The 25,072-nt window shown below is 36.5% G+C and overlaps 1 protein-coding gene across 6 annotated transcripts; it reads left to right on the forward strand.

The window, feature by feature from the left end:
• Window positions 1-23,817, forward strand: MTPAP (mitochondrial poly(A) polymerase). 6 transcript variants are annotated; one of them, XM_081056811.1, is made up of 9 exons: window positions 1-281; window positions 6,420-6,592; window positions 7,111-7,344; window positions 8,343-8,567; window positions 14,486-14,697; window positions 15,975-16,201; window positions 18,895-18,987; window positions 19,074-19,147; window positions 20,778-23,817. In XM_081056811.1, the coding sequence occupies exons 1-9, from the start codon at window positions 122-124 to the stop codon at window positions 21,135-21,137; spliced, it is 1,758 nt and encodes a 585-aa protein (XP_080912937.1). In that variant the 5' UTR covers window positions 1-121; the 3' UTR covers window positions 21,138-23,817. The 6 variants fall into 6 exon arrangements, with proteins under 6 accessions (XP_080912937.1, XP_080912940.1, XP_080912938.1 ...); XM_081056814.1 differs by having other exon boundaries at window positions 8,373-8,567; XM_081056812.1 differs by having other exon boundaries at window positions 1-275.
• The last annotated feature ends 1,255 nt before the right edge of the window (window positions 23,818-25,072 follow it).

Here is a 25,072-nt window from a genome sequence, read left to right on the forward strand (position 1 = left end):
TTCCCTCTTTACGCGAACCGCTCTCGCCTAGTTTGACCCTCCGGGCTGCCCGTACCTGCCGCCTCGGCGCGCCTGCGCAGACGCCGCGTGCCCTTTCGTCTTAGTGTTTGGTACCTCGGCAATGGCGGCGCGCGGTGTCGGGCTGTTGACCCATTTACCACTTCGTGCTCGGAGACGTCAGGTCCTGCGCCCTCTCCACAGGCTTCTCAGTTGCCCAGGAACGGTGGCCGCAGACGTCAGGAAAGAGGAGCAGTCCTCCGGGAGCGCGGAGACGGGTAACGGTGCGGCGTCCTCGGCTTACTGTGGAGCCCCCACCCTCTGCAGGCGAGGGAAGGGGGGGGGGCCACGGGGATGGCGGGCGGGCGCGCGGCCCCGGCCGTGGCCGTGGGACCTTTGGCCGTCGCGGAGGCTGTGTCCCGTGCTCCTGATGTCGCTGGGGGGACCGAAGGCGGCCGCCGTCGCTCGCGGTGGTGGTGATGGTGGTGGTGGGGGGGGTGGGTGCCGCTGTTTTCTTGGCGGCCTCTGAGCACAGTATTGAAATTGTTTGAACCTCTGTGACGCTCAGGCCAAGAACCGTTCGCTCCTGTGTTATAATTGGGCGCAATAACGTTAACAGTTGTAGCAGTGATGCCACGTCCCGGTAAGTTACTTCGTCACGTCCGACGTATCTGCGTTTCGCGCCCACGAGTGGCTGGCGGGAGCCCGGGACGCGGACGCCGCGGGGCGGGCTCTGCCTGTGAAGTTGACGGCCGTGGACTGTATTCTTTTCGCCCCGAGGCCCCACATCCACCTGGTGACGTAACCTGGGCACGCCCACCGGGGCGGGCTGCTGCCCTGGCGCCGCACACGTTCTAAAGGGATGGTTGGGGAGCCCGGTGTGGCGGAACCCCGCTCGGGCCCAGGAGCTGCGTGCACGGGGTCTACGGTCCTTAAGACAATCGAGCAAGAAACGTGTCACTTCCCATTTGGCACATGTAGAGAGAGGCTAAAAAGGGCCGAATGACTCGTGCAACGTCACACAGTTGAGTTAATTTAGACCTCGGGTGGAGCTGTTACACAAAATGTGGTGATTTCTACCATTTCTTGGAGCTGTAGCTTTACGATAATGGAATTTTTTTTCTGGGAGTAGTTCTAAAGTAGGCCAACCAAGTAGGATATGTTCCCCTAAAATAAGTGATAGGATTTATTCCCCTAAAATAAGTGTCGCTTACTGTGACATTTCATTCAGAGACTGATTGGATTGGATTTAGTAGAAGCTGCACCTGTTAAAAAATTGTTAAATAACTGGAAATTTGAGTAAGGATTCTGCCAAAGAAGCTATGGTAATTTAACGTTCGTATAGTGGTTTACATTTGAATTTTCATAGGCTCTTTGAGACATAAAACTCTGTAAAGTAGGTATAGAAGGAATTATTGTTACTCCATTTTATAGAAGAAACAGCCCAATCCAAGTGGCTAGTCCAAACTTGCCCCGCGAATCAGTACCTAAATAAGAATAAAACCTGATTCCAATGCTATACTCTTCACTTACTGCAACTTTGTTCGTTTACTTAGGAAATGTGCTTCATTGTGTATTGTTAGGATAATATAACTGGCTAAGAATTCAGGGACCGTTGTGAAGCATAACAAGTAACAAAATCCTCATTTGCTTTTTCCTTTTTTAAAAAAACAAGGTAACTACACCTTGTACTCTTAGAAGCATATAATTTTATAATTGAAAGGAACTGGAGATATATCCAATTTAGCTTTTAACTCACGGTGAGAACTTGTTGCCATAACATTACTAACGTTTTCTGATAACAAGGAACACAGTTTCATAAATCAGCCAATTTCATTTGGTCAAGCTCTAATGGTTAAAAAATGTTTATAATGAACTAAAATCGACTAATTTCCCATTTCCATGTTAATCTTTGTTTTAACATAGCTTGCATCTGAGTAGTGGAAAGAACCCTGATTTAAGAATAAGAATATGTAGTATGTTGTTCAGGACTCTTTTGGGTACAGGTCACAAACTAACACAAGTTAGCTTAAGTAGAAAAGGGAAGATATACCAACCCATGCAAGCAAACTCCAGAAAGAGACAGGTGCTTTAAGATTGGATAGATGCGCTCAGTGTGAGGTGTGTTCCTCAGCTGTTATTTGGTGGCCTCATTATCTCAGGTTCTACATGGGGTGTTAATGGTGGGGGGGATGGCCACCAGCAGCTCCATGTTCACATGCTCAGAGCTTTCTCTAAATGAAAAACATACAAAGAATCTTTTACCTGAACTTGAAAAATTCTAAGAAACAGCTTTTGACTGATCAGACACCCGCCCTTTGGGCATGAGGAGCTTTCCAAAATAGTCTGATAATCCTGGCCTACCTGATGGGGCGAAGATAAGTAGTGTAAGTGTGCTGGGGAGGATAACTGTACCAACAAGCAGGGTTGTGCTGTTAGAACAAGGGAGGATGCAGCTGAACCACAGCTAAATTCTGCAAGACGCTACCCAGCTTATGAGATGTTGCACTTTGTGTAGTTTTTGTCCTTCAGTAATGACCTGCTCTGTCTATCTCAAAGAATTACTGTGAGATTCCGAAGACCGTGTCTATGTGAAGGTGCTTGAAAAACTATTAAGTGCTGCACAAATAGAAGGTTCTCTGTTTTATTTGAGGACAGCTTTCATTAGTATTTTCCAGGCTGTAAACCTCCACTTGAGGGTTTCCAGGAGGGAATAGCCGCCCATTCTCAGGAATTTTTTTTGCTTTCCCGGTCCCAAATCTCGAGATATAACTGTTTTCAGTTCTCCATGATGAATTGTTTCCACAAAGTGACAGCCGATACTACCAACCACCTGGGTTCAAGGAGCTGATTTTCCTGATTTCCCAACCAACTTTCCTTGGGATTCGAGAACAGAAAAGCAAAAAAAGATCCCGAGAACAGGCAGGAATTCCCACCCGGATATGCTAGTGATAAATAGGAAAAATGTCTCAGAGATACATTGTGAGTAGTACGTTTATTTCCCATTGCGGGTATTGCTGGGTTCAAGGAGCCAATTTCCCTGATTTCCCGACCAACTTTTCTCGGAATTCAGGAATGGGAAAGCGAAAAAAATTCCTGAGAACCAGCGGGAATTCCCGCCTGGAAACCCTATTCCACTTTATGTGCAGTTATTATCAGTTTCGAGACCCTTTATTACTTCTCTCTGGATGCTCTGTGGTTCATTCGTATCTTTTATGTCCAGAGCAGAACATATACTCCATATGTGGCCTGACTAATAAATAGTAAAGCCAAAATTTTATATATGTCTGTTCTCTCCCTTTCTTTAGCCCAGAAGTTAAGACACACTTTGAGTTATTTTGACCTTTCATCAAATCGAACTTCTAGGCCTCTTATACAACTATTATTAGGTTAATTTTTCCACCCATAATGTGCTGTGTCTTTGTTGTTTTTAATTCTAAATGCAAGACAGTCTTTAAATGCAAGACAGTATTTAGTCTTATTTTTGTGTGTGTTAGTTTATGCTTACCAGATTATATTATCAAGACCATTGCAAAATTGAGTCTGTCATAAAATATTAGCACTTACCCGTTTTTCCTCTCAACTTTGTTATTTATAGATTTGATATGCGTTTTGTGAGATGATAAACTACCAGAACTTTTGGCCCCTTTCGCAACTTTGTCATGTCCAAATCATTCTTACCTACTGTTGATCAGGGCCAGCTGTTAATGTTTTAGATTCTGCCTATCCCATTTTCTCAAGCACATTGCTCCATCTTTTATCAAACGTCTGTATCTTAATCTCATATTCAGTTCCTGCGCCTCCCCAGTAATCCAACTGCAGGGATATACTTGTGTAAAAGTGCAAAGACATTATATACAGATGACATTGCAGTATTGCTTGTAATAGTGGGAAAAGGTAAACCACTTAAATATTTACCAGTAGAGGACTGGCTAAACTATGATAAGTATACAAGAATACTTAATACAATTATTTTTAAAAAGAGGTAAATACAGAGGGTGCCAAAAAATGTATACACATTTTAAGAAAGGAAAAAACTATTACAATTGTAATACTGAATATATACTAATAACAAAAGATGAATACAAGTCATGTGTATACATTTTTTAGCACCCCCGGTATATCTACTGACATGGAAAGATAACCCCAATGTATTAAATTTTTCAAAGCATGTCACAAAGCAGAATATATAGTACGATTTTACTAATTTCAATTGTGTAAACAGTGTTTGTTGAGAGATACAAATGTATATGTTTATATATGCTGTGGAAAATGTCTGGAAAAGGGAGTGCCAAATTAATGTTTGGGTATTGTTGGATGGGGAGAACACGGGGAAGAATTTTACTTTTGCTTCATAAAATTGTACAACTTATAATCAGCTAGACATCAGTCTAGTTTCAGTAAATATCAGAGGCAGGAATATGTAGGTGGTAATTACAACTGGAAAAGTGGGTAGGGTGGTCCAGGCAAAGCCTATACCATAAAAAAAGAAGGAAGTAGGGAGCAGTTGGAAGGACTATCGAAGACTGATATCAAAGTGAGTAAGAACATGGAGAGAGATATTCTTCCATATTGTTAAGTAAGTGCAGCACCATGAATTACATTCTTTCAAAGATGTTGAAATAAGGTAATACAGAGGTGGAAGAGATTCTACCATGGAGAGTGAACAGTCTTCACAGACCTGAGCAAGATTTGGAGGATGAATGGGAGTTTGCGAGGCAGAAAATGAGAAGGTGGGCATTCCAGCCAGCGATAAGAAGACATTAACAGTCCATAGTGGGTGTGAAGAGTACCATAAATGAACAGTGCAAAAGGAGGAGATGGTAGAAATTAACATGGATGAGGAGAAATGGGACAAGATGCCAGTAACTTTATACCCATGCTGTGGAGTTTAGATTTGATCTTGAACCTAGTGGGGAAGCCATTGAAGGGTTTTAAGCAGGGAAATCAAAGACTAAGACATTTAAAATTACATATTTTATAACGATTACTTTGGCAGCCATGTAGAGAATGGCTTGAGAAGGACAAGACTAGAGTGAATGAGACTGTTCAGGAATCAGGCTATTGTGATGACACAGGCCTGAAATAAGCGATTGATGTTAAAGAATTGGCATCCAGAATGGAGATGAGGACACATACTTAAGAGATATAACTTCAGCATCTAGTACAGGGAGTGTAGGAAAGCCATTCAGTACTACACGTTTGATCGATCCGTTGTTAGAAATGTAGAGTAGGTCAGGGCGCTAAGTTCTCTGGTTTGCCATTAGAAACGTGCCCTTAGGTTAGTGCTACTGAACAGTTTGGGGCTAACCAGCCTTATTGTCGTGAACCCACATTTCTTTGTTGTGTCTAAGAGGATGGCTTGGAGTTTGCTGAAATCAAGGTGCAGTGTGTTTGCAGTATTTCTTTTATCCATCTGTTTTATAATAACCTTTTGAAAGAAAAATGAGGCTTAAAAAAAAGCCTCTGTTGATTTCCATGCATTAGTTACCTTTTCTAGTTAATCTGTTTGGAATTTTGTTGAGGACATTAATATCAGACATGATGGTTTATAATCTCCAGAATCTGTCATTCCAGAATATTAGAAGAAGCACTTTTAAGTCACTCAACTAGAGGTTAAATTTCTTGGGGGGAAAAATGAGTTCCTAAGACTTAGTGTTTGGCTTTAATATACTCTTAGAACTTGGCTGGTTTTCTTTACTCTTTATACTCGGTTCATTTGTTAATCTTTTTTGTTGTTGTCAGTGGATTAGTAATATTTAATTATTGACTACCACAGCTCTTGTCTTCATTTCCTGTGATTATAAAACCCCTAACCCCTGGAGTAGTTTTTAATGAAAAAAAAAATTACCCTCTATTTCTTTAGTAAAATTATAATGAGCTCTTTATAAGCAGCAACTAGGTTTTAAATTCTTTGATTTCCCTGTTGTGATACAGAGCACATGATAGATAGTTAACTGTTCAAGCCCAGTCAAGACCCTTGACAAAGAAGAACTGTAATAACTTACTCCCTACATTAAACTTCTAAACTCATTGTCGCCTTGCCCTCAAGATTGTAATAATTTCTTTTAGGCTTTGAAATGTTACAACTTGCAGAGTTTGTATGTGGGTATTTGTGGAAGTGTTAAATGAGTGCTTTTACTTTCCTGGTTTTGCTTTTAAAGTTTGTGGAACTCTTTAGCACTATGCATTTAATATAGTAAATTCAAAACAGAGAAAGTGGACAGTTTTAATGATAGTTAAAATAATGGTAAAATGAAAATTGGAGGTAGTATAGCTTCATCCTTATAAAAGAAGATGAAATTAGGATAAAGTTGGTTTTAGTTAGATATCAAATTCTTATATATCTTATCAAAATATGCTTTAAATTTTACATGGGTATGTGTGTTTGTGTGTTACAAATGATTTTGTCTCATTCATAGGCTCTGAAGACAGAACTCTCAAAAAGAGATTCTCTGAGGTACAAAAAGAAAGACGAGAACAGGCACAGCGGAGTGTTTTAATACATTTCCCAAATAAAATCAGTGAAAAAAAGTTTCTCAAATATTTATCCCAACATGGACCTGTTAATAATCATTTCTTCTATGAAAGCTTTGTAAGTGTTTGAAAACAGTGTAACTTATTCTTTTTTGTTGTTATTTCTTGCTCTCTTGTCTTTTTGCAGTACGGTAAAATTAGATTCTCTTTTGCTATCGTACATCTGTCCGTACCTAAATTTCTTTAATGAGGTTGGTTTTTTTGGATATGAGAATAGGAATCCTTACAGGAGTATGACAGAATTATAAGCAATTTGTAGCTGAAGGATTCCATTATTTGAATACTTTAAATAATCCCATTATCTTAGTGATAAAGGTCCAGTGGGAAGAGATCTTTGTTTTGCTTTTTAATTTTCTATTTCAGCATTCTTTTCAGCTTCTTTTGACTATTACCATTTTACAGTGTTCCTTCTCTTAATCTGTTTATAATGGTTAAAACCAGTGCTTGTGTTAGAAGCAAATCATTTGTAAATTTTAAAAATTAATATTTTTTCACATTATAATTGCTTTGAAATATGAATTAAAATACTATGTTAAATATATCATTTTGCTGTGCTGTTTTTATGTTTTGGTATAGGGTCTTTATGCTGTTGTAGAATTTTGTCAAAAGGAAAGTGTAGCTTCACTGCAGAGTGTAACTCGAACCCCGAGTATGGGCACAGAGGCTGCGATTCCATTCAGATCACGGTGCTTCCATTTAAAGTTGAAGAATGCATCAAACCAGACTTCAGAACAATCATGTGTATCACGTAGTAATCAGTCACCTCCTTCAAGCAAGAAGCTTTTCGAATTACTTTGTGATGCAGAAAGTGTAAGTTTATAGGTATACTTCCCTAACTTTTAAAAATATGTGTGTGTTTGACATTATTTTATATAAGTCCTTATTATTAAATATTTAAACTATAGAATACGTTGAGTGAAACGTGAAATAATCCTTCCTCACTCCCTGCCCTACATCCCATCGTACTTCTCAGAAGTAACCATGTTTATCCAAAGTTTTGGGCCTTTGGACTATTCAGGCTTTCTTTTGTCAATGTAATGACATAACTTGCACATGGCATTGTTCTCAAATTTTAAAATATCTTATTTCTGGTTTTATCTCTCTTTTTTTTTTTTGCTCTAATAATGCTTACTATATTAGTTTTGTTTTTTTCTTAGACTTGTCAGCGGTTTAGCTAGTTTAGTAGTAGTCCTTGCAAAGAATGAATTCATAGTTTTATTTATCACAATACTATTTTTTGGTTTGATTTTCTAATTTTTAAAATTTTACTTCTGACCTTTTGTATTTTCTTTATTTTGGGTTGAATGCTTAGTTCAGTTATTCTTAATATTATGTTCAAATGTGGGCATATAAAGCTGTGATTTGTATTTTAAATATTTTACTCCAGTGCACACCGTTAAAATGTGATCATTTTAGCATCATTCTTGTTTGAAGTGTTGCTTATTCCTGGTGTTTCTTGCCTTTAACATGAATTCTTCTGTCCCCCCAACTCCTTTTAAAATGTCTATTTTTGTGGTTGTTTTGACCTCCTTTTCGGGAGCATTTTACTATTTTCATTTTCTTAAAACAATACTTTATACTCATCATTTAAGAAAAGTAGTAGTTTTAATTTTATTTTGCTAGTGTTATCATTCCTCAGTGCTTTCTAAAGGGTATTTTTAAAAATATACTTTTAAGCTGAAGAAAAAAAGATTGCATAATTTTAAGGTTGGTCTCCAAAGCCATTAAATCTTTAGTAGTAAAATGACAATTATTTTATATGACCTGTACATTTTCTGTATTTTGTTGTTTTTGATTTGGCCAGCTAGATAGATGATCAGCTAAACACTCTCTTGAAGGAATTCCAGCTAACAGAGGAGAACACCAAGCTCCGATATTTCACCTGTTCTCTTATTGAAGACATAGCAGCTGCATATTTTCCAGACTGTGCAGTCAGACCGTTTGGCTCTTCAGTGAATGGTTTTGGGAAATTAGGATGTGATTTGGACATGTTTTTGGATCTGGATGAAATTGAAAAATTCAGCGATCACAAGGTAGTTATATTTCTTTAGATCACTGAAATTAAGATATTAGAAAAGCTGACTGAATAAAATTATAACTGTTGATCTCTAAACTTAGTAAACATTGTGGTTAAAGAATATGGTCTATTTGATATTGATTCTTTGGAATTGTAAGTATTTCTTTGTGTTTGTCTAATATATGATCTTTTTGGTGAATATTCTGTTCATATGCAATAAAATAGTTGTTTTCAAGAGTTTAGAAATTTTTCATTAGGCCAAGTTTACTTTTTACGTTATTCAAATTGTCTGTATTTTAACTATTTTTTTTAAATCTGTGTGATCTAGTTACTGAAATATTTTGAAATCGCATGATTTTTGGCCTTGTTAATTTCTCCTTAGAATTCATTTGATTTTTCTTCTCAAAGGTATCGTAGGTACATATAGGTATATAGGGTGTATGATTATCATGTCTTCTTATTGGGTTCATTTGTCATTAAATTATGTCCTTTATCTCTGTAAATGCTTTTTTCTTAAATTCTTTTCTGTTTGTTTAGATGGCCACTTACTATTTACCTCACATATCTTCTTCTATATATTTGTTTTCAGCCTTTATAGATGTTGTTATATTTTAGGTATATCCCTCAAAGCTACTCCCACAGTCCCATCAAAACTCTCACTTAGATTATTACAGCAACGTCTTGCTCTCTTTATCTTATTTCTTGTGTCATGCCTTGGTATTCCAACCTTTAGTCTGTGCTAGAGTTATCTTAAAACACAGGTTGGGTCTTCTCACAAACTTACAATTGTTCTGGTGTAGTATTGAAATGATCTGCCTCTTAATTTTAGTAATCATTTTTCATTACGTATTTGCACACAACTAGTTTTTCAATTATATCATTTAGTTATCATTTCCAGACTTGCAGAATATGAGTAACGACGAAACACTTGCTCTGTCCCTTCAGAGAGGAGTGCTCTTTTCCTCCATTCCCTGACGGTTTCTTATAGCTTTCAAGTCCTCGTTCGGACTATTACCTTCTTGACACCATCCTTAATTTTTTTTCTACAGTCTAGGCAAAATTAATCACTTTCTAAAAGTATCTTGCTTGTATTTCTATCTGTCTGCAAATCTCACGTGTTGTTTAGTTAGTAATATGTGTCTCACTATTTCATAAGCTCAGGCAGGACAGGAACCACGTCTGTTCATTTTCCTATCCCACATAGTGCGTGGCATACTTAATATGCTCAGGATACACTTACTGAAATTGAAACTGACCAAGGAAAACAAAACACATCAAAATGAAATGAATCAATCTTTTTTAAAGGGAACAAGACTTTATTGAGGAACAGTGTGTACTTCCAGGACTTTTTTCCAAGTCAAGCTATTGTTCTTTCAATCTTAGTTGTGGAGGGCGCAGCTCATCTCCAGGTCCAGTTGCCGTTGTCAGTTGCAGGGGATGGAGCCCACCATCCCTTGCGGGAGTCGACGGCAACCTTGTGGTTGAGAGCCCACTGGCCCATGTGGGAATCGAACTGGCAGCCTTCAGTGGTAGGAGCACAGAGCTCCAACCGCCTGAGCCACCGGGCCGGCGCTGAAATGAATCAATCTTATACTAACATGTACTTAAAGTTATATGAAATTCCTGGGAAAGATACTTAAATCGTTCTAGGCTATTTTCAATAAAAGATTTCACCGAATAACCAAGGAGCATAGTAATGTATTGTAATGGTTAAAACCTAGGTTCTGGAGCCAAATTGCATTAGTAATTCTACCTACTAGCTATCTGATCCTGGTAAGTTATTTACCATCTCTGTGCCTCAACTGTCCTAGCTGTAAAATTTGGACATTGTTGTCGCACCTGGCTCATATGATCCTTGAGAGAATTGATTGAGTTCATCTGTGTAAAGCAGGACAGTGCTTAGCACTTTATAAGTGTTCAAATGTTGATCACCGTCAGCAGTAATAATATTAATTACGTCGTTATTATACAAGTAGGTAATATGGAGATCTATTCTGTTGGAAGCAAAGGGAGGAGTTCGAAACTTGTAGTTGGATCTTAGATTTCGGAAATGAAGGTAGTATTTAGAAAAGGATATTATAAAAGATAGTGCTCCAGCCTCATTAAACAACATTATTTTGTGTGTAGGTTTAACTTCCTCAATGTTGTTATGAATGGATACTTTGAAACATTTGTTTAAGACAACAGCTTTGCTAATAGAAACATTAAAAATGAAAAACGGATGCACTTTTAAGCATCCAGTGAATCTTCATGGACTACTTTGTGCAGTTGTGAGCTTTTCTTCCTTTCACCTCTGGTGCTTTGTGTGTGTGTTGGCGCCCCAGCGTGGTTTGTAACTTGCTGCGTGCTTGTTTTATTCTGCGGCCTGAGTTGAGGGCAGCTGCGAAGAGTGTTGGGCCCTGTGTGTCTCACGGCACCGTGTAGACTGTCCTATGCAGCACAGGCACTGAGCGACGCTGCCCTAATGACTGCACGGAAGTGACGTACTGTAACTGTCAGTCCTCGTGACTGTTTAATGTGTGCAAGAGGCTCGCGTACGAAATCTGTATCCCACCTCATCACAAAAAGCATTGTAGCACAAAATGCTAAGCGAAAATCTGCCTTTGCTCTTTCCTTTAGTTTTCCTTTTGCTATAATAATAGGGTTCAATATCCTAGAGGAGTTAGGTAACAGAAGTAAAAATGGGTGGCTAAGTCCCATTTCCTGTTACCTAAATTCTTCCTGTGGTCAAGGTGCTTCTCCTATGTTTTGTCTTTTATTAGATACTGGCATGACGCTAGAGAGATTACGAGGAACATGCCGTAATATTTTAAAGTTTTACCTAAAACTAAGTAGTGCTAGAAGGAATAGCAAAATAATAAATGCTTATTGATTTATCTGTCTACGAAGAATTTTTCTAATTTTTATTTATCTGATAGAGGAGAGTAATTTTTGAGAGGATCTTACCTTTGCTTATAATAGATGTGTTTTTATTATCTGTACTTTCATAATTGCCCTGTTTTATTCCTGTGCAGAATCCACTTATCTAATTACCTCATGTGATTCTCCGTCTCTTATCATGTCAGCCAGATTAGGCTAGGTTATGCTTTGGTAATAAACAACTCCCAAATCTCAGTGGCTTAACACGTCCACTGGTTATCTCTTACTGGGACCGTGTGGCCAGAGCAGGTCAGCAGGGACACTCTAGATATTTATCTCTCAAGCACTCAGGCTGACCAGGGTTTCATTACTGAAACTGGAAAAAGGCAAAGTGGACGATTGAGCGCCAGCTCTTTAAGCTTCCACCTAAGTGATGCTGAAGCCTCTGCTCACATTTCATTGGCACAGCAAGTCATGTGACTGTGCTTAACCTCAGAGGGGCAGGAATGTGAGTGATATTGTAAATGTCAGAAAAGCTTTAACAACTGTCACATTCCTGCTCATACTTCACAGTTTCGCCATTTTCCTGGCTCTACTTACATTACTCAGATCTATTTTTTTCTGGTGGCATTTCCATTTCTATTACCTCAATGATGTTATTCTCTGATTTATATTATTTAATTTTTGAAAAATCTCGTTGTCTTCTTTCTTCTGAGTGTTTCTAACCTTTCCTTTGTACCTGAGTCCAGCCTTACTCCCCTCCCATCTAATCTGATGCTACTTGCCCTATTGCCTTTCTTTTGCCATCCTGAGATGATTTGACCCCAAATATGACTTTTTCTTCCCGATCTGCTTAATTTTAATAGAGGATGTTTCTCTTTCTTTGCTTTTCCATTAAGGAGCTCCATACTTTATTTGTTTCATATAAATTGGTGTGTGTTTGTGTTTTAAAATAGAATGGACTAGAACAATGAAAGTTATAAAGATGTTATAACAAAGGGGCTAAGTTAGATTTTTGAAATTTTAATGATTTTAAAGGAAATCTATTTTTTTATTTTCTTTAATATAAAAGTTTCCTAGTAAATAGAAATCTATATAGATGACAGAAATCAATAGAGAAAAAAGTAACATGTTGATTTATGGAGATTGTTTGTATACATGTCGCATTTGTATAGTTTTTAAATTTCTTTTTCCTGATTTAAAGTAATAGTTACAAAAATGTGTAATGCGAATATCTTTGAAGGTCCCACCACCTGCAGAGATAACTGTTGTGGATAGTTTGATGTGTTTTATCCTGGACTTTTTCCCTTTGCATATAGAAATGCTTTTCGTTAAACAAAAATTTAATCCTTATAGACTGTAACTTAATCTGTACAGATTATTACTTGATTTTTTTTCCAGTTAATAGTGTCTTGGCAGTTCAATCTACTGCATCTTTTTCAATGGCTGCAGAATATTCCGTGTAATGAATGTACCATAGTTTACTTAACCAGTCCTTTATTTGTTAGACAGTTAGGGTGGTACCTTTTTTCCCACCTTTGTTGACAACTATATTAGATGATACTCTTTGGTTGTACATGACAGAAACCAACCCAAACTAGCTTAAACAAAGGAAAGAAAGAAGTAGAGGAAGCATCATAGAACCCAGGTCAGGAATGTAGATGAGTCCTAGGAAAGGACTAGAACTATGAAGGGTAAACTCTCCAGAACCCTTGAAGTGTTTTCTGTCTCCATAAATTTGCTTTAGTTATCTTTCTCCCCTTCTCTCTCCTCTCCCTCTCTCCCCATGGATTTTCTTTACGTTTTCATCCTTGTGGTATTGGATGTGCCTGTTTCAAAGCTTCTGAGTCACATATTTCAGCCACATGGTTGCCTCTAAACCTGAGTTCCGATTCCTAGTAGAGAGCTCTGGATGAATATGAATGGTGCACTCCTCCAGTGCTCGGATCAGCTGCCCATGCTTGGTCCACTCTGGTGGGAGTAAGGGGGTAGGTCTCCATGTTATACATTGTTGGAGTCTGAATCTTTTTAGTAGAAACGAGTTCTAGGAGAGATGGTGGTTGTGGGTAGGGAGCCTAATTCAGTTCGATAGAACTCTTAAAAGGTGCTTGCTACACAAATAATGCTGCAGTGAGTGAACAGCTTTGAAATGGACTCATTTATGCAAGTATCCCTTTGGGATAATGTCCTAGTGTTTTAATAGCTAGTCAAAGTATTACACTTTTAAAGTTTCAGTAGACATTGAAGTTGTCCAAAAAGTATGTCCCGGTTAACACTCCCACTGATAGGCTGTGCGTGTTCCCCTCCACACACCGATGTTGGTCCTGTAAGCCTTTTAGTCTTTGCCAGACTGAGAAAAGGATCATCACATCGCTGTTTTAATTTTTTTAGTTTGTAGAAAGCAAGAACATCTTTTACTATGTTTCTTAGCCATTTTTATTCTATTTCTTACTCTTTTTTGCCCATTTTTAGAATTAGGTGGGTTTCCTCCCTGTCATTTGTACAAATGCTTCATAAATTACGGAAATTAGCCCTTTCTGTGACATGTCTTACTTTGTCTTTTGTCTAGTAGTGAATATGTGCTTTGCCTTAAGATGGCTTTAATTTTTATTTGATCATATTTCTTTTGTGTGTTGTCATGCTTAGAGAATCCTTTTCACCCGTTGTCTTCTCGTACTTTCCTGGTAAAACTTTCTACATTTAAGTCTTTGATCCATGTTGAATTTACTTTGGTGTTTGGACCAAAGTAGGGATCTAGTTATTTTTGTTGTTTTTTTTTTTTTTAATGGTCACTTGACTCATTTGTTGAATAGTAATTTTCCCCTAGTAATTCGCAGAGTTTATTTTATTAATATTTAATTCCTGTATATGGTTAAGTCCGTCTGTACTGTCTGTTTTCTTCTGTTGATCTGCTGTTCTCTGCAGGTGCTGTCAAGTCTGCTTTGGGCGGTGTTTTGGTTTTGTTTATTTGGTTGGTTTTTGCCAGAAATCAGGTTGAACTTCCTTTTGTGAAAGTTTATGTAAGAAATTTCTATTTATAAAATGCTCCTATTTACCAATGTTTTTATTATTCAGACCTTAGGAAATTTTCTGATGGAATTTCAAGTGAAAAATGTTCCTTCAGAAAGAATTGCAACTCAGAAGATCCTGTCCGTGATAGGAGAATGCCTTGACCACTTTGGCCCTGGTTGTGTGGGTGTACAAAAAATATTAAACGCTCGATGTCCGCTTGTGAGGTTCTCACACCAGGCCTCTGGATTTCAGTGTGATCTGACTACTAACAATAGGTATGGTCTTTAAACTTCATCATCTTCGATGTGAATATTATAAGATGTTAGCATCATTTTTCTTGTCCAGAACAGTCTAGTGGCTTTGGACTCTTAGATATATTTTAATAATTTTTTAAAGATTTGAACACTTAGATTGAAATACAGGAAATACTTTCTCTTATGTGTATCAGTTTTTTGGTATTCAAAATAAAATGTTAGGAAATGGTGTTAAAATATTATCATACCTAACTAACATCATCTTCTGGAAGAACTGTATTTCATTGTTCTTACTTATGTAGCCTGAAAACAATGTAAGAGTACCTATAGCATGCAGTCTTCTCTATATAGTCTTCTAAATATACTTAGAAAATGAAGTAGCAACTTGAGTTTGAGCTCTGAATTACCTCCAGGTATAATCAGCTTTGTGTTCTAAACAAATACGGTGTTTGCTTAAGTCAGTTTCCTAAGCAGCTTTAAGACTGAATAGTTTTTCTTTAGCATATTTTTATTCTATTATCCTAGCAACCTGTTTGACATCTGTTTGACAAAAATAAACATCTTGAGTTTATTTTTTAACTCTAGTATTCTCATTCTCATTGCATGCATTTGATTTCACTATATCATTTGTTACGTAAATAATTGTAACTAAAAATAGATTGAGAAAATCCTTTCTAGAGCAGTTTTGATTAAAATATTTCTGATTAATAATTCTTTACATTGTAACATTCTGAATATAGAAAATTGGCTCTGAAGTTTGATTTCTTAATAGACACTTTATCTTTGTGGGTTTTTCAGTAATTGACTTAGGTAATTTTGGCTGAACTCGAAGACATTTATACTTTCTTGATAAAATAAGTAGAATGTTTTCCTCCGTTTTCAGGCTAGCGTGTCTACCAAAAGACTAGCTAACCAAGGTGTGAAACTAAGGCGCAAAGCTTCTCATTTACAAATGCATCTCTGTCTTTATTGATAATTATTAAAGAGCACGTATGTAGCATGTTTCACTTATTCTTGAGTCATGTTTAGGAACTTTGATTTAAAAATTCTGAGTTTTAGAACTACATTGTGATTGTCAGTATTTAAAAGAATATTTTAATGGTAATGAGTATTTGATAGTCAACTATTTACATGACCTTTTATATTGCAAATACAGAACACTTTTGATGTCTGATCATGATGTTCTGAATACGTTCAGATGTAGGAAGACATTTAGACGTCTTTCCAGGTGTGTGTTTTATTCTATCCTGGGATCATAAATTGGGGGTTGAAAATTCTTTTATTTTTTTCCTTTGAAGGATTGCCTTGAAAAGTTCTGAACTCCTTTATATATATGGTGCCTTGGATTCACGAGTGAGAGCCTTGGTGTTCAGTATCCGGTGTTGGGCTCGAGCACATTCGTTAACGAGTAGTATTCCTGGTGCTTGGATTACAAATTTCTCCCTTACAATGATGGTCATCTTTTTTCTCCAGAGGAGATCACCCCCTATTCTTCCAACACTAGACTACCTAAAATCCCTAGCAGGTAAGACCAGTAGCAGTCTATTTCCTCTTTCTCACGTTTTGAATGAATTTAATTTCCATCTGTTATCAAAGTCATGTGTCTTTATTAGTCATATAATTTGTCTTCTGTATATTTAAAGCCTTGTGAATCAAAAATTTAAAGTGCATTTTATTTTTTTAATGCCCACTAGAGGTCATGAGAGCAAACGATTTGCCACGCTGAGGACTTCAGAATTTTTTGAGTGTTCTGTCTTATTTGTGCCAGTTGGCAGATGGTTTACAACAGTCATGAGCCTCTCCCTTAGTTGATTAAGTTAGGAATGACTTTGGGGAAAAAGAAACATATCTCAGAAACATATCTCAGAAACATATATCAGATACAGTTAGATCACAGCTTCAAAGATGCCTTTGTAAAGCTGACCCTATTTCCAGATTTCTATTAGAGATGCTAAAAATTGTTTCATAATGTTTTAAGTTCCTGAAATTTTTTAGATTAAAGTTTATAAGCAGTCTTAGATGAATTATTTTAAAATTAGTATGCTAAATTTAATTTATATTAAAAAAATTAAAATATTGATAGGATGCTGGAGGAGATACTAAAGTATTACAGTCCTAAATTTTAAAAGGGAGATGATTCAGGGATACACTCAAAACATATATACTCTGCATATATATGTACATCCCTGAATCATCCCTGTTTAAAGTAACTTTAAAAGGGATTTTACTCCCTGTAGACTAAACATCAAACAGTTGCTTAGATTGTTAAAGACCATCTATCCCCTATGTAGCCCGAACCCGATTTCCCAGCCTCTTCTCCCGCCGTTCCTCTTCATGTGTTCCATATTCCTGCCAGTACGTACTGCGGTTACTCTCATAACATTTTGTCTTAGCTTCTCTGTTGACACTATTTGGTTTTTCTGCCTGATTCCGCAAATTCTATCTTCTATGCCTCTTTACCTTATTATCCAAATTATAAGTAAACTTGTCTTTCCTGAACAATTTTAAGTGTTGGTACAGCTTGAAAGTGAGCTTGGAAAAAAGCTCATTGTGATAGATTAATGGAAATTAGGGAGTTTTCAGGAAGGTAGACTGGTAGTCACGTACCTTACTTTTAAGGTTGAAATAAAGGGCGGTATCCGTGCCTGTGCTCATCTCATCGTTTGGTGTCATTTAGTCACTAAATATTTACTGGTTACTTACTAGTGTCAGGTGTTATTTTGCGTGCAGTGAGATACGGACGATGTTCTCGGGTAACAATCTAGTACAGAGGTACGATGTACATAAACAGAAAACATGGGTAGATCCTCACCGGTAAGCAACCTGTAAACACTACTTCCTGTTCAGCCCCTGCTGTGGGCACTGATGCTTAATACTACAATCATAGAAACTGTTTTGGGGGGAAATGGAACTTTTGGAGTTCAGGAACTAAGAAAAAAATAGAAGTCGTAAAAAGGAGGAAGAATTGAGGCAGGTTTATGTTAAGGGCAGACCGCTAACATCTAGATTGCTCTCTTCCATTCTTACAAATACTGCCACTCCTGCCAGACTCTGGCCCTGGCGTCCCCTGCCTGGGGAAGTTGATACTGTCTTATCTTTTTACCCTCATGTGCTTCCCACCAATCCATTCTTAGACTAATGGAGTGATTTTCAAAAAATTCATTATCTAATTCTATTATTCTCTCTCTTGAAATCCTTCACTACCTACCTAGTATGTTTCTTTTTAAATTCTGTTAATTTAGAAAAAGAATAGGATTTGTGCACAAATTTAAAATATGTTGATTTTTTATTCCAAATCTATTTTAAAATAAATTTAAATGTATTCATATCTTATGGCATCAAAACAGATGCAATTAGTTTTGGAATTCTTTCTATTTCAAAATACCAAATTGATTGTTAAAATTATTTTTCTTTAAACATGGTAAGATAAATTTTCAGGCTTTATTTTGCAATTGCTTCTCTGTACATAGTACATTGTAGGTGTGAATTGCCAATAAATGCAAAGATAAGTTGATATAATTATTGCTTTGATTTTTTTTTATCTTTGGTGTTTATAAAGTTCTAGATACCTTGAATTTTCTATAGAAGAATTTTTCATGTTTGATATTCAGATAGAGGCTGTCAATTTATATTTTTTTTTAGAAAGAAAAAATATTTGCTTGCTTGTTAGTTTTTTAATAGAAGGCAGCATGAATTTCTGGAACACCTTCCAGCACTTCTAGGACTTTGTAAACCACTGTTTGGAATCTAGAGTAAGTTCAAGTCCAAACTTGATAGTGGTGTATTTAGGGCTCTTTGTGAGCTTCCTTTTGCTCCTCTTTTCAATCCATTTGTGTGTACAGATGAGGAGCTTCAGCACTCCAGACTCCTTGCTGATCCTCAGATGTTTGTCCTTTTTCATGTCTCTGTGCCTGTCTACATTTTCATTTATAATTAGAAAACTGATTACCTCAAAAGATAGATGAAAAATCATTGGCTGTTGATAGACAATTCTAGTAGGCTAAAGTAAATGTAATGTTAATTTCACCGTAGTATAATTAGTCTAAATCTTTTTAAATGGAGTTTTAAATTTTATTAACTAAATACGAGTTATAGAACACTGACTAATAGGAAATGTTAATCTGTGACTTTGGTTTGTTTAATTATAGATTTCTTTTCTGAAGTAGGATATATCTTTGAAATATAATGTGAAATATTTTTCATTTCTGTTTATGTAAGATGCAGAAGATAAATGTGTAATAGAAGGCCACAACTGTACATTTGTTTGTGACTTGAATAGAATTAAACCTTCAGGAAACACAGAAACACTAGGTAGGTGTTTTGTCATTCTTTCTTTGTGTTCCTTTTTGGATTGAAACAGATTTTTCTCTTATTTTCCTTGTTTTATTTTCTTGCAGAATTACTACTGAAAGAATTTTTTGAATATTTTGGAAATTTCGCTTTCAATAAAAATTCCATAAATATTCGACAGGTAAATAATATTTTAATATTTGGTGATTAGTATCCGGTCTCCTACTGTACTAATATTTAAATTAGTTTTCAAAGCATGCTAACAAATGTTACTGCATTTCACCTCTACAGTAATAGATACTCATAAGGAAATTGATGCTTTTAGGGGAGTTACATAACTTCACTAAGATCAGTCACCTGGTTATTTGAAAGAGCAAAAGCTAGCTCTTTCAACATCTAATACTGTATCCTTCAAAATCTGGTATATATTCTGAAAAGTTTTCTGGGAAGTATAATTTTACATACAGTTCTTTTTCAACTGGATTTGTGTTCCTAAGGAAGAAATAGGATACCTGGTCCCAAAGATAGATGTCAGTGATTCCCTCAGAGCCCTTAGGATTTAATATATTTAGAAAAGTGAATTTATGATTTTGGTTCATCTGAGTAGCTGGAATGCTAGACATTTTCTGGAAAAGAAGATCAGAGCAGAACCCTAGACAAAAATGGTTTATAAGTGGGTAGTTGAGATAGCTCTCTGTTTGGGTTTATTCTCTTTATCATTTGGACAGTTGGTTACAACTCTTACAAGATTGACTTCATAAAACACACGCTCAAATTTTTGTTGTTATCTCTTCAGTTCTCCTTTGTTCATTCTTCTCTAACTTTTATTCTGCTGATACGAATTTTGTTTAAAAAAAGAAAAAAAGTGGGGGGAAGAGAGAGAGCAGAGACCCAGAACTCTGGAATGCAGTCTGGTTTGTAATTAGATTCCTGATGAGGAAAAGGTCACCGAACATAGGAGGTTCTTTATCCTTCTTGTACTCTTACCCTAGGGCTGAGAGATGAGAACAGGCAGGAGCCTCTCCCACTGGGCAGGGGCATGACAGAAGTTAGGGAATAAACGGGTGCCTGCTCACACTGGGGAAAGCTGACCATGTATTTTGTAATTTTTAAGTAATATATGTGATACCATTTGAAAGAGGAAAAGATTACATAGGCTCGTGGATCACTACTGTTCACGAGTCATGGCTTTAGCTGCTTCTTTTTTTTTTTTTCCCCGTCTGAGATATCTTACCTGGCAGAATCTTATTTAAGCGGGCTCTGATGAAATAGAAATCTTCTGTGTTTTAAAATGACTAATGAATAATCCTTTGTTCCTTCTTTTCCTTTTTGATGACTATATTTAATTTAAGGATTCTGATTCTGTGTGCTTCTATTCCCACTGTAATAAATATGTTTTTAGCAAGTCTTAAAAATAAATATCTTAATTTGTGCCATTTTGTTTTTTTCGTTTATTTTCCTTCTCAGCTCTATCCTGTTAGGTAAAAGTTATGTTATTTTAAAAATACTTTTTGTTATTCGTTGACTTAGTCCAGATACCTCTCATCTAAGCCTCATCATCCATAGCTCATAAACCTAATTTATTTTTCTCTAAAGAATACTCATAAAACTACAATGGAAAAAAGTCAGAGGCACACACGCACTTATACACAAATACATAACGTGCACATACCAAATTCCCTTAGTAAAGAAATTCTTTACTCTGTAAAGTTAATGCTGATATTTTATGTGTTTTTGACATTTTATTAAACCAAACTGTCCTTATATCCGAGCCCTTCTTATATTTTTTTCTTCCTTGTGGTAATCTGTAGGGAAGGGAAGAGAATAAACCTGAACCTTCTCCACTGCACATTCAGAATCCTTTTGAAACTTCCCTCAACATCAGCAAAAATGTAAGTCAAAGCCAGCTGCAAAAATTTGTAGATCTGGCTAGAGAAAGTGCCTGGATTTTACATCAGGAAGTTAATGATCACCCTTCCCCATCAAGTAAGCTGTGGGGGCTGGCAGCACTGCTGCTACCTTCCGTAGCAAAAAATGTGTCTCAGGCCAAGAGGAAAAGGAAGAAGCCTTCAAGTGAAAGAGTTAAAAACTTGTTGGAATCCATAAAAAGTAGCAGTACAGAGAATTCCACAAACACCAATGGAACAAGAACAGTTAGTACTCAGGCATAATGGCTATTGCTTTGCTTTAAGAACTGGTTTTATCCTAAAAGATAATCTTGGAATTACGTGGAGGAACTGGTGTGGAACTTTCACACATCTCAGCTTGCATGAGATGCGTCTTTGGGACCTTCGGTCTTGTCGTTGGGCCTTTACCTGGTCTGAAGTTCTGAAACGTTTTCAAACTGATCAGTCTGCTACCCAGTGGCGTTTTCTGAATACATCAGCTACAAGCAACAGGTGAAAGAAGATTGGAATGTACTTTAAATAGATCAACTATACAAAGCAAATAGCAAAAATCAGCGTTAGAATCACAGCATTGTTGATATCCTTATGAGTCCCTGGATTTGTACATAGACAGTCAACGAATATAATAAAGCTTCAAATTTTGGTACTACTCTTTAGTATGTATTTTTGTGTTCTTTAAGCCAAGTGCTCGTATTCACATACAAATTAAAACAGGTTGGTAATGATTTCTAAAAATGTTCATGTTTTTTAAAGATGAATGCAGACACTTCGGTCTCGGCATTGTAGGGATTCTAAACCATATTGGTACATTGTATTCTAAATATTATTTAGCTGCTTTTCCTATTGTAAAAAATAAAACCGTTTCTATTCATATGTGATATTACCAGTATTCCTTCACTTCTATTTTGAGAACTCCTTTCTCCCTATAAGAAATAGATGTGTATTGAAATACAGCTCCATTACATTCCCCATGGAGTAACTTCCAGTTTAAGAGGCAAAATATGTAGTGTTTGCAAACACAGGCTTGAGCCAGACTGGCTTCATGGTATGTTACTACTCAGTCTCTCTGGGCCCCAGTTGTTTCATCTGTAAAATGGGGAGGATAATAGTGCCTATTTCACAGATTGTTGGGAAGATTAAGTGAGGTACATAGAGTGCTATGGCAAGAGCCTGGCACATGTGCATGTTACTTCCTTTAGCTACTACAGTTTTGTGTTTGTGGTATGTATATAATTACTACTTGAAACTCAGAATTCAGATTTAGTGTGTAATGGTTTTCAAAATAGTTTCCCATGTACATTTTAGGACAGAGACTAAAGTAATGAGCTCTGCTTGGGATATTTTGGGAAACTCGCTAACAGAATTGTTATGAAGCAAGTAAGTTTTGTGCATAGCCAACATCTGAAACCAACAAACAAGTATCAGTGTTCTTTATATAAACAGTGTCTTTAAATTAAAAGCCGTTTTCCTCTTGTTTTTTTACTAGGTTTATTATGTTGGGCTAGAAATTTGTATTAAGAATTATAATGAGGTTTTAAAAAAGCATAAATATTTAAGAGTTTCTAAATGAGATGAATTTTTCTGTTCATTTGATTGGACATTTTCTCTTTTAGATTGGCATTAAGTCTAAAATGGTTATATAAGTACATAAAGTATGCATGTATTAGCATTTTTTTTTTAATCTAAAAGACAACTTTGACACTAGATCTGTTTTACTTTTCAGAATGAGATTTAATTTTGATAAATTTTAATCTGCAATGATCTTTCAATATAAAGTTTTAATTCTAGCTAACTGAATGTGGACTACAAATATAGTTTTATAAGTTCATTGTATCACATTCTAATTATTTAAAAGGTAGTTTTTATTATATCTTGGGGATAATGACCAATTTCTTGGCATCGTCATTTCTTAGTTAAAACTAATTACAGCAATAAGATAAAATTGTTTTTCAGGGTTTTTCTTTTCTAGCTGTTACTAGGCTTTCGTTCAGTAGCTTTCACCTACAATGAGTTTTACTCAGTCTGTGCAAGTAGTTTTGATCTGAACCTACCTAGATCAGACTGATTTCAGTTAGACATCATTCGAGATTTTATAGCCCTCTAGTCTGATTCCTGGAGTTGTTACCCATCTGTAGGGAATTAGAGAATTGGCCAGAGACATTCCAGGAAAACCTGTCTCATTCACAAACCTGTAGTGATCATAGAGGATAAGAGAGAATAAAGACAACTGAAGTAGGATTTTCTTCCTGCTGGCATGTGGCACTTACTTCTTCCTTTTGCTCTAGGGCTATAGTCAGGTGAGAACAGAATTTGATTGTTTCAAGTTACTTCACGTTCCTAGAAATTCCTGGCCTTAGAGGACAGTTCTATTCAGTTCCTTATAGCCAGTGCTAGTGCCATAAGGAAAAGCTACATTTGCATGTATAATTGAAGCCACCCCAGTGAACCTCTGCAGGAAGCCCAGCAGAAAGAGCAATCACTCAGTGGCAGCGTGTCAAGGCAGCAACCCTCCGTCCGCTTCCCAGAGTTTGGCATTCAATTGGTGAGCAGCTGTCACTGTTTTAATTCCGTGTCTTCAGGAAATATTGTAGGAGCGGAGCATTCAAAATCCTTTAGAAATTCGGAAGAAAGCGTTTCTGCCTGAGACGTTCAGAAAAGGCATCATGGAATAGGGTAGGGTAGGTCTTGAGGGACGGCAGGTAGACTGAGGGAGGGGCACAGGGATTATGGTGTGGGGAAAGAGTACAGGGTAATAGGGCTCAGGATGAGGGAAACGTGGCTGGAGAATCAGCAGTTCAGACCGGCTGGGGGAGAGTTTTCACTGTGATACTCAGAAGAGTCCAAGTGGTGAGGAACTGAAGAGATGGTGAAGGACTGCCAATGGCCGGTTAAGAAGGTTGAGCATGTTTTCAGTGGTAAACGACTGAAGGTTTTTGTGTAAGAGAAAAAAAAAAAAGAAAGCAGTGCTTTTGGATGATGGGTCTATTGATACCAAGTAGTTTTAGACCACTGCTCTTCCCCCCCCCCCCAAATTTGAGTACTGTAGGTCTCATCAAGTTAGATAAAATCTGGCTGTTAAATTTTCCATAAAGGTTCAGAAGTTAACTCTCATATACCTCAGAAAAATCTTCTTAATATTTAATAAGGAAGTAAAGTTTAAGTAGTTTAAAGGTATCAGGAAATATCAGGTCATAACGTACAATTTTATGTAAAGGCTTATTAATGAGAAATTCTTTGTAATATATACTTGGAAAGGAATTACAACATAACCAGAAATCAATTTTCACCTTGGGATGATGTTGGACAATTTGTTTTGAATACTTGAAAGGCTTATTTTGGTTTCCATGCTGAGTTCAATTACTTTTGGATACATACTCCAAAGAATATAAACATTACAGTGTTTCTCTGGAATTCCCATGGAGCAACTCCCAGAAAATGTCCATTTTAGAATCTTTACTCAGAAGTAACCATGATACTAGATACATAAAATCACCAATTATTAAAAAATACACTTTTAAAATATTTTTTAAAGTGTGATTATCTGTGTGTATGCGTATCCACCCATCTTTAGAACTCAGTGGAGTCAAAGCTAAATTAAAGTCATTATTTACTTTTTCTCTTCAAGATGAATACATTTAAACATTTTTTTTCACAGCAATGTTTCTAAGCTCTTAGAATGTGGTGCTGAGACATTTTAAAGAACAGTTGGAAAGATACAAGTTGGAGAAGTAAATGTTACACTGTGAAGAATACATAATATTACCTAATTTGTAATACTGTTAGTAATTAGAAATTCTATAAATACCAAATTAGTAATACCTAAATTGGAACAGGACAAGTCTAAATTCATGAAAAAATATAAATTATGGATTGTTATTTTTTTTCTGGGTTTATTTTAAAGTTGGCACATTGAAAACTTACTATAATGGATGTTGTCAAATAAAATAGAGCAAATTAATGAAAACATTACAAATTAGTTCTGTATTATCAAAATTCATTAACATGTTAAACTTGTTAGGGACAATGAGTGTTAAATTTTTGAATCTTTTCCTATTACAGAGTTACTGGTACTTGGCTTAGATTAATGCAGCTTAATGATTAGCGTTTTAATTAATATTTGCTAAGTTTATACATGGAGTTGCAGAGTGGTGTAGAATAGCATATTGGCATGCCCTCTCTCTTCTCAAAAACTGTCTCAA

Source organism: Rhinolophus hipposideros, assembly GCF_964194185.1.
Source record: "Rhinolophus hipposideros genome assembly, chromosome: 1".
In the NCBI taxonomy this organism is placed as follows: Eukaryota; Metazoa; Chordata; class Mammalia; order Chiroptera; family Rhinolophidae; genus Rhinolophus; species Rhinolophus hipposideros.